This window comes from Ornithodoros turicata, chromosome 10 (genome assembly GCF_037126465.1).
Source record: "Ornithodoros turicata isolate Travis chromosome 10, ASM3712646v1, whole genome shotgun sequence".
Taxonomy (NCBI): Eukaryota; Metazoa; Arthropoda; class Arachnida; order Ixodida; family Argasidae; genus Ornithodoros; species Ornithodoros turicata.
Genome location: NC_088210.1, coordinates 23,933,120 through 23,943,479, shown reverse-complemented (window position 1 = coordinate 23,943,479; position 10,360 = coordinate 23,933,120). Strand labels below are relative to the sequence as shown.

The 10,360-nt window shown below is 44.2% G+C and overlaps 1 protein-coding gene across 6 annotated transcripts in view; it reads right to left on the bottom strand.

Annotated features, from left to right (window-relative positions):
- Nucleotides 1-10,360, bottom strand: part of LOC135371147 (2-methoxy-6-polyprenyl-1,4-benzoquinol methylase, mitochondrial-like) — a 48,203-nt gene that overhangs the window by 14,910 nt on the left and 22,933 nt on the right. For all 6 annotated transcript variants that reach the window (XM_064605186.1, XM_064605187.1, XM_064605188.1 and 3 more), the window contains 3 exons: nt 8,025-8,174; nt 7,289-7,456; nt 5,340-5,446 (listed from right to left, as the gene is read on the bottom strand). In XM_064605186.1, coding sequence (XP_064461256.1) covers nt 5,340-5,446; nt 7,289-7,456; nt 8,025-8,174 — 425 coding nt within the window. The remainder of the gene's footprint in view (nt 1-5,339; nt 5,447-7,288; nt 7,457-8,024; nt 8,175-10,360) is intronic.

Below are 10,360 nucleotides of genomic sequence, written 5' to 3'. Positions count from 1 at the left end.
CCATCGCTCCATTGCTAAAACATAGCTTTTGAGAATTATATCTATTCCGTTTTTTTCTCCCTTAGAAGATAACTGTGAAGTAACTAAGTTACATTAATGCGGCAACTGTAGCTGTAACTACGTAGTTACATTTCAAAAAGAGTAACTGTAACTCAGTTACTGTTTTTCGAGGCTAATTGTAAGCGTAACTTAGTTATTTCTTTTGAATACCGGTGTCTACTTTCTGCCTCCAGGAGGGTGGGGGGGGGTCGAGGGGAATTTGCACCCTCCTCCCATATTCTTGCTCCCCAAAAGTTTTTGCCTACTTGAATTACAATACCCCCTCCCTCGACTCACGCGTTGGGGTGTAACGAGGAGGAGGAGAACGCACATAGCTGATGACGGCATAATGTCAGCATGTTCTGGTTTGCTGGTCAATCGGGGTCAGCACGTGTCTTTTTCTTTTTACCTTGAGGGCTATATCCTTTTGTAGCCGGTAAACCATTTCCCTCAGAGGGATTCGGGACTTAGGGTTTCATGGTCCCGTCGGAGTTTCGGTATCCCATGCCGCTTTCCCCTTGGGAAATGAGCACACTGCGGAGATGCAGTGTACAAAATAGTCGTAGTACGTGTGATGCCGGCACAAGTGCAGTTAGCCATTGTCTGTGACAGCGACTGTCTTATCAACCTCAGCCATGTGGTCCATGTTGGTTCTTTCCACGGGACATTGTGACAGCGACAAAAATCTGCTCCGTTTCATCTGGTGGAGCTAGTTACCTTGCTGTTCACACAGCCACGAACGCCGCACACAGGCATTGCACAGGATTGCAACGAATTGTGTCAGACAAAGCACCAATTCCCATGAACAACTCCAGCCATGTTGAGCTTGCGCAAAACTGGCTGAAACCATACGATGCAGCGATGGGTGACAGTCGTGTTACTGCTTATATAGCGATGCGGTGATCTGTCTACTGTAAATTCTCTTTCGAAGCATGCTTCTTTGAGGAACTAGAAGAGTAAATTGATGTTCAAAAATAGACACAAACGAAATAAAATATGCATCTGTTTCAAAGTGACGTCTACGACAATAAGGAAAAAATTGCTTGCTGCGGCCAGTATTACAACTGTTGCACTGCTTTGCACCCGCTGTCGTCTCCACAGTGCCAGTGACGGCAATAAACAATCCTTCATAGAATAGGCACTACGCATTTTTTGAAATCGTGACTGGGCAAGGAGCAATGCTTGTTCAGAGCCCTGAACAGCCGAGTAGCAGACGGCACCAGTGTAGCAGATCACATTTCTCTGAAGCAATCAGCGAGCGCTGACATTATAACGTCAGACGCTGGTACTCCTTTCGACCACTATCACTTTTTGAGCGAAAACTTGAAATTCTCATTCTGCGATAATTATGACTCTGTGGGGTGACTTACTTCTCATGGTGCATTTTACTAACATGTTTAACTGTTTTACAGAAAGAAAACAGGGTCTCGAAAATGACTTTCGTGCTACTTTGAAGAGGCCACAAAACTCCAGAGATTCGGATTCCCAGAGTAGGTGGCGCTATCAAGATTTGGCGTCTCACCCTTAGCAAGAGCGCAAGCGTTTCCCAACTTTCGAACCGTGGTCTTGATTTGATTAGGGTTTTCTGGAGCAAAGATATCAGCAGCTGTGCTGAGGATTTGGCATAATGGCATAAGGATAATGGCATAAATTCAGTGAGATTGAGGCCATGTGGCACTTTAACACTGCTCAGAGAGCACACCACTTACATAAGCTTTCATGTAGCAGATCATGACCAGGTCTGCTTTGTGTACACATCGTGTGTTTTGTTCAGTAACAAGACCTTGGACACAGCAAGTTTTGTGCATTTTCATAGTGAAGCATGGCCACAATAGATCGACACACCATACACACCTGGCTATGGTGTCGCCTATCTCCCCTCCCGAAGTCATATCACCCTCCTGATAAGTTGTTTCTCATCTCCATCTGAGTTGTAAGGTTGTTTCTCATCCCCAGATTATACTCCTGAAATGCTGCTTCACGTGCTAACAGCTTGAATAAAATCTGGGGCAGCCTGCGTTGCTTCCTTAGCCGAGTTCACACGAGGGGCCGGACCAGGAAGAAATCCGCTCTGACGCGAGTGAGGTCACGTGGACCATGGAGCCCCTGTCCCCACTCAGCATTCACGCAGGAACAGGACGATGGATGAGAGTGGAGGTTTATCTGCATCCACACTTATCAGGCTGCGTGAACAAGTTTTCTCACTTTCTTGGACTGCGGTCAAACAGATGGAGGTGTTGTGCATTGCGGTACATCTCGTCTCAAATATTCCACAATGCAGAAAACCGCTGCCCCAACAGAAAAAAAAAAAGTAAATAAAATTGATATCATCGCTATACAAAACAGTACAATACAGGTCCAGAGAAGTTAAGAGTACAGCTAAGAGCGCTGAACAATTATCGATATTGACAACGCAGATTTCGCGCTCGATGCCTTTGCGTAGCAGCAGGGTTGCCACGCTGCGGAATCATAAAGTGTACTCAAGGAAAATGTACTCAAGGAACTCAAGTTACACTGCGTTTTCGCTGGAGCCAAGGAAAAAGACAACAGTCAGTTCTCGAGTCAGGGCACACACTGAAAGCTTTGTGTAGAACGAAGTGACATATGCGTATGCAAAACGTGAACTGCCATGCAGTACAGGCACATTCCGATGTCATGCCGGAGTGGGTATCATATTTACAGATACACTTGCCACTCGCAGTGAATCCCTTGTTTTCCCTATTTTTCCTTGGTTCGTGAAGACCCACGCACAAATTCCGCTTTTTACGCGGTTCTTCGAATCCCCTTTGCTTCAGCGGTTAGTGCCGTCGAAAGAGGACAAAACCAGTCAAAAAATGCTGCCCCATCCTCAGGTCACCCGTCCACATGGGGACCGTTACTAGGTCGGAGGCAAAAGGACCGCAGTCACGTTCCGGTCTCTCGCGGAGCAAAGGGAACACACAATTTGATGACGTGAGCTGTGAATCTTGCGCCATCTGTGAACCCATTCGGGGGATGCGTCCCTCGTGTGAATCCACCCTAAGACAGATCGTGTGCTGCACGGAGGTGGATTCTGCATGTTCTATATTATACATAAGGCTGTTCTAAGTTGTGGCGGCCCGTGGAAGACGACAACGAATCACGTCTGACGGGGGGGGGGGGGGAGTGATGTGGTGGACCGTGGACAACGACGAGAATGGAGAATGGAGCACCCACTCATCAGTTCTACCAGCACCGCCCTACCATGAGGGTACGAACATCTGCCCACTGGGACATTCCATCATCGCCGGTCAGGACTCGTGTGCAGGAAGACCATCTCCTCTACAAAGGACGTGTAACAGTCCAATTTATACAAGAAGAAATAAAATGAATTACCTTTTTATGGCTCTGCCCGTATACAATGTACAAATGGAGCAGGTGAATTGCAAACGGGCTCTCAATCTTCGTAGATATGAATTGGACCTCAAACACTGGTCAATCATGTTATAGTTATTTCTGTCGTGACTTAGGCTATCCTGACATCCTTGTCGTGTTAAGCTCCTCCTGTTATACCTATTTTATCCATCGATACATGCCAAAGAAGGTTGAAGAGTTGACCTGTCCAAAGGTGCTACAAAAATAACCATTCTGATTTGATGGAGGCCATTCAAAGCTTCGCAGGCATCAGCATCTTTGAGAAATACATAGACTGAATATTGTGAGATCATACCTATCTCCACAGGGGTGGACAGAGCACAGGGCTGTGACGGTGCCCAAAAGAATGACCTACAGCAACGATCAACCAGTTTGCATGTTTCGTGTCGTTCAGGAGCTTGTTGGTTATAAGGGACCTCGCAACACATCACACACGATATGTCGCTCGATGTTGTTAAAATCGTAATGAAATCGATCGGGGCGGCACCTGGTGTGAGTCAACCGAATATTAGCGGGCAACACTGGCACTCATGTACACAGTATTTTGTGTGTGTGCGTGTGATTTTGGTTTCCACACGGCTCACTGTAAACGTCGCTGCATTAGACAGTGATGTTATTGCGCATGCAATGTAGTTTTGCCACTGTCCTTGACGGGAAACGCAAAGTTGGTGCCTACTTCGGCACAGTGTTACCCACAACTTTCAGTTTCGATTTCCTAAAAAAAAAACGAGTGTGAGTGGGACAAAATTGCGACATTAGGATCCTGAGGGCTTCCACTATTGTATGAACTCATTTTATGAGGTTGCGCATCAAATACTTTAAAGGAGGAGTACTTTCGGTATGTCAACCAGCATGACTTACAATAAAAAGATGGCTAAGAAGCAAGCAAGCAAGCTGGTGATGTTGATGCATAACGTAAAACCTGTTCTTCAAACGTTGTTTATCAGATCCTCCTAGCTTGTGGTTTCTGTTATACTGGCCAGACAAAACATCGTTTGAGAGAGCATTCCTTATACGTAGAAACTCAAGCTTCAAACTCCGAAATTGCTAATCATTTGGAGGAATGTTCAGATTGCTTCCCTCTGTGGGATGAAAGAATTGTAAAGGCTTCTGAAGTGGACCCTCACAGAATGCTTCTGACAGAGACCCTTTGTATAACCACTTGTGGGAACCGTGCCAGCAACCCATCCGTAATCTTTGGTCCGGCCTTGAGCAGACTGCTCGTTCTCCTGAACTGATCTCTTATTTTGTCCTCAACTGCGTGTTTTTCTTCCCCTCTGTTGTGTATATATTTGTGGACTGTGAAGTTATGTTTTCAGCTGTGTTTGAGACTTTGTGTTGTGTCTGTCCCTTCGTGTTCCCTAGTCTCGGGGGTTTTACATCATGCATGTCTTATACAAGGTGATTTATGTCACGCGATCAATGTCTGAATGTAGTGAGACACTCGATCAATGAGCCTTTCAACGAGGCTTTCATTCCTGAAGCTGTATGACGCACACTCTATTTGTATGTGGAGATACACAAGAGCAGAACTGCAAGTCCGAGATAGTGACGTATGTGCCAGAATCGCGAAAAGCAGGCATGGCTGGTGCCAACATGCGGGAACAAAACATTGGGTGTGGTCAACTGAAGTGATGAGTGTACATGGATCTAATGTTAAGCACTTAAACCACTGCAAGGTGTGTTAAAAAATGCTGCAATAAATAGGGTATACACTTTGATATCATTATAATCTTATTTGTTACAAATTTCAGCAAAACTTACTGCTCAAGTACTCGCAAAAATTACTACTTCTACAGTACACAGTAATAAACGCACAGCGTTTAAATGCTACACCCTAACCGTATTAAATATTCCTTGTGTGTGTGTGTGTGTGTACATTTATGCATTAAGTGTGCACAACTTACCTTGTCAATATGTGTGACATTCCTGATGCCAAAGCCAATGGTGTACACATCAAAAGAGTTATCAGGGAACGGTAAGCATTCTGCATCTGCGTGTGTCCACGACAGCTCTGGAATGCACAACAAATTTCATCAAAATCAAGCTTCACCATTAAAATGTCTCTAAATAAATTATACTAAACATACGGGTGATATGATCTGACATGGTCTGGTTCGTTCACGTCACAGTCATACATTGGGTATTCCAATGTATCGGACAAACATTTTCAAATTTTCCTATTGAGCTGGCACTATGAACGAGTGGAATGCTTTAGGTCAGGAAATTACCAATGCCCCAACATTAGATTTTTTTCTTAACCACTCTTTGTACAGTGAGCATCTCCCACGTAGAGCACTGCCTAGGTTTGCAACTGATTTTTTGTGTAATTATTTACTGCTACGGTGTTGTTATACAATTGTTCTGATCCATGTTTCTGTGTTGTTGTGTAACATGTTGCATGTGCTGTGTAATTATCCTTTCCTGCTACGACTGCCAACAAGCAGTCAGCAGTATCGCACCAATGAATAAATATATAATTTTGTCCCCGTGGGTCAGGCATACACCATCAACGACTGCAGCCACCTGTCCGGCTTTCATGTCAGGTCTTATTGCCGTAAGTGTGCTTCAAAGTCCTTAATTTAATAGACAAGGTAAAGTAGCAGTATCTTTACAAATTCAACTTCTCTGCATGTGCAAGAAAACCTTGAGCTTGAGGACATGTAAAAGACAAACACACACACACGAAGGCTTTCATGTGTGTGTTCGTCTCTTACGTGTCCTCGAGCACAAGGTTTTCTTGCACTATGAGTCTCCACCAGCTAGCCGCCATCCTTTCAGTTTCTCTGCATGTCATTTGCAGTACGAGGTATAGCAATGACACCATTCCGCAATGGAAAAGGAAAGCAGAGCATGTTTGCAGCTTCCATTGCATACGTTTTGCAATGTTACATTAAAACATCCCTTTGGGCTTGTTGGTGGTAGACTTTTATAACGTAAAAGCGCTAAAAACAGGACGAACACAAGACACACACAACAAAGTTGTTGAAAGTGAGTGCTTGATGTTGTGTGTGTCTTGTGTTCGTCCTGTTTTTAGCGCTTTTACGTTATGAAATTCCAATGTTACCTTGCCCACCAACTTCAAAATGCCCATGTGGACTAAGCAAGTTCATCAAGAAGTGCAGCCTACTGCACGAAAGTCTTGTTTTTAATGCATATAGTAAACAGTTGATGCTCTTAACCGTCTTTGTTATTCAAGTTCATTAAAGAAGAGTGCGAAAGTGCTTCTCATGATCATCGTCAGCTAATTCATGTTGTTTACTTCCCCCCCCCCCCCTTTGTCCTTTTGCCATATATGTGTGAACAGCACGACATACTAGATTATAGCGACCATGTCATAATCGGCAAACCTAATAGAGAGTCTGTCCACACGATCCGCTACGGGCGCTACTCATCAGCCCGCGAGATCTACATCACGATTGGACGATGGAAATTTGAATTCTGAATGCACAGAAGCAGACGTACGACTACCGTAGCAGACGTACGACTACCGTAGCAGACGACAGCAACAGTTCCTATGAAAACGATGATGATGAATGATGATGATAATCAACTTTAGAAAGAAGCATCCCTCGTGCGACGTCCACCGCTTGTACAAAAATACTAAGGTAAGCTAAAGTACAGAGTACTGTAGAAATTGAGGAAGCAATAACCGGGCCGATGAGTAGCGCCACCGCTAGCCACCAAATGCGGCGCTGGGAAGGGGTCCGTATGACATGGTGGCTATAATCTAGTAGGTCGTGGTGACGTACAGCAAGAATTCATTTCCACACCGTGCAGACTCCAAAGACTTTTACCAAGTTGGCTTTAAAGCCAACTCAGATTTTGGGCAAACCAAATGTGAACACTGACATACCTGGATACAAGTGTCCCCTACTTCTTTTTCCAGCCGACAGCATTTCACGATTAATATCTACGACATGTGCACTTGTAGGCCGTGCACTATGCTCTTCATCAATGTAACTGCTTTCCCTCTTGAGCTCTTGATACCTTATAGCTTGCAGAAACCTTAGAGAGATATCACCTATAGGGGAAGACAAAAGAAAAAGACGACAATGTTGCTGAAGTGGGTGAGTAGTACTCTAGTACAGTGGACTGTACAAGGTGCTCTCAAGAAATAAGAACATTAACAGTGACTGGTCCTCAACCGCGCTACTTCATAAAACCTGATCACAGGCATGTCGGTACATTCTCCTGAATAAAAACACTAAGCACACAGGATGAGTGACAGTACAACACAAACACTATGCACTTTACTACACACTATGCTTTACTACAAAGGTTACTTTTCCACCGCTGAATAACAGACATAACGCAGTTCTTGCAAAAGGAGCTCTTCTAGGATTCTAAGTACAAATGTGCTCTGCATGTGGCAGTAATATGAAAAATTACTGCATGTATGCCCACAGCACATCAATATGCAGGGATCTTCCCAGCAAACCCCCCACACTCCCTTAATTTCCCCAAAGATCTCGCAACTCCCTCAAAAAATACCTGCAGAAAGGCAGAAAAAGCCACAAAAGCAGCAGATATGGGTATCGTTGCGTGACCAGTCTCGATTTCTTTTCAACGTCCAGAAGTCAGTCACCCACCTGTTCCACCAGCTACGTCAATCAGCTGCATTCCAGGAAGTGGGCCAAGTACAGATATTAGCCTGTCCTTCCAGAGCCGGTGAACGCCGCAGCTCATGGCATCGTTCATCAAGTCGTATTTTTCCGCGACATTGCTGAAAACATGACGAACTGAAATGCCAAGGAAACAGGCAACACTTCACCATGTTGTTATAACAACTGCACAACAGACGTATATGACATGTATTGTACCGCACATAAATCTATGCACATTCGGAGCTGGGCAACATTCGTGATATGTATTGGCAGACATAATTTGTCGCCATAACCAATGTATGTGGTGGTTTTTACTAATGCTTTGCAGGCATGTCAGCGTTTTCAGACACAACGATACTTCGGGTAGGTTCCATTTTAAAGCATTATCAAATAGTAACGCACAGAACCACAACAGACAAAATCTACTATAGGCAATAAAACTGGGAATATATAGGCTGCTGTTCCGCACACTGGAAAAACAAATAGCATGGAAACCAGTGGCCTGAACCAGGTTATTATCCGTCATTATTCTTTCATCGTGTCCATGTGTTGCACTTGCAGTCAAGTTCTCAAGTATTGAAGTGGCACTGTTAGCAATGGATGGAGGCCAAAGGATGTGATAGGCACGTTCTTATGCACCTATTGTCTTCTAACGGTTTAGCAACAAAAAGTAAAGCGCAGGAGTTCTGTTCCACTGAAACCCAAAATGTTAATTGGGCAAGTGAAAAACTAATATTAGTTTACAGATTTTTTTCTTTGCATCTAAGGTTCAGCATGTCTAAGTTTAGGCTCGCATCAGACATAAATTTGGGTCAGACCAGGAAAATGGAGTATCTGGATAGCATGCATATTAGCATACATGCATACATATTACAGCATATAGCATACATATTAGCATACATTCACTGCCTAACGATGCTAGGTGTGCCTGCTATTTACAAACAATTTTCAAAACTGAATTTGAATGAGTTTCTCTCAAGGTTAGATAAATAAAATGCATACATTCTCTATATTCCCCCATACCTAAAGACTGGGACTGCCTTTGGCATCGTAAGTCGTTAAACACCCCTCCCATAGTTAATAGCTCATAGGGGCACCATGTAGTGAGAACACAAACAAGAAATTGATGCTTGCTGCGTGATAAGTGATTAATGAGGGCTGAATAAGCCAAACCTGCTCAGCCCTGGACCAGTTTTTCATCTTAGGGGGCCTAGACATTTTCAAAGTGAACGCTGATCTTTGGATGAATTATGCTGTTAAAAGGAAAAAAACGGCATTCTGCTTTACATCCATCAGACGACCTAGGTAGAAGTTAAATCTTCCTCCTGATCTGCTTAGCAATTTTTTTAACCAATAATTCACATGCAGTTCAGTGCTACAGCATCACCACCGTCAAGAACGCGATCATCAGCTCTCTGCCACACGTAACTAGTGCACATATAATATTGCTCTAATTCAGAGAATAAATATGACACAGTATTAGAGGAACAAGCTCGCTTTATTCACAAGGCAGTACCTGTATGGTTTGTATTCGCCCCCAACAAACATGAAGCAACACTTACTGTCATGTGGACAGTTTACTTGGTAAAAAAAGAACTCTGTGTGGCAGTAGCCAAAAATATGTCCTTTGAAACTTTTTCATATAGTATTCCACTTTTTCCCCCCTTTGGTATCGCTTCAGTACCGCTCTCTGCCATGTCTTCACATCCTCAGACCACCGCACCAGTCAGTGGCATAGCCACAAAAATATTTTGGGAGGGGTTCTATGGGAAGTTTACATGGGGAGGAGGATTCCACCCCCCATTTCCCTTCCCAAAATGCAACGTCCGAACCCCAGCACTCCCCCTACCCTGGCTATCCACTGAGCGCCCAATCGAATAGGAAAGTGTAAGCCTCAGATGGTTTGTGTGTGCCCTTGCGATTTCAGCTTTAGATACATGTCGGTAATGATGTGTTAAGCTGTAATGACGTAACTATAATAATGAACCCCCCCCCCCCCATTTTTTCCAACACCCCTCGGCGCTTGGGGTTCTGGATAGACCACTGGTGTTTTCACACAGCTCTTGTCACCCACACAGACACTGGTCCGCAAACTGCTCTGCGAAGTTTGATCATCTGCTACTGCGTGTTATCATTGGTGGTATTGGAGACTCACATATTTTGCTCTCAAATTTCTCATCAGTTTCAAGCTAAAAGGAAAGGGCCAGACTCGTGAGAGCAGTCTGGGAACAGATAGAGGGACAGGACAGACACCCTGTAAAACCAGCAAAAATTCCCAATCAGACAATTAATGATGATGGTGATGTTGGTGACTTTCCCTT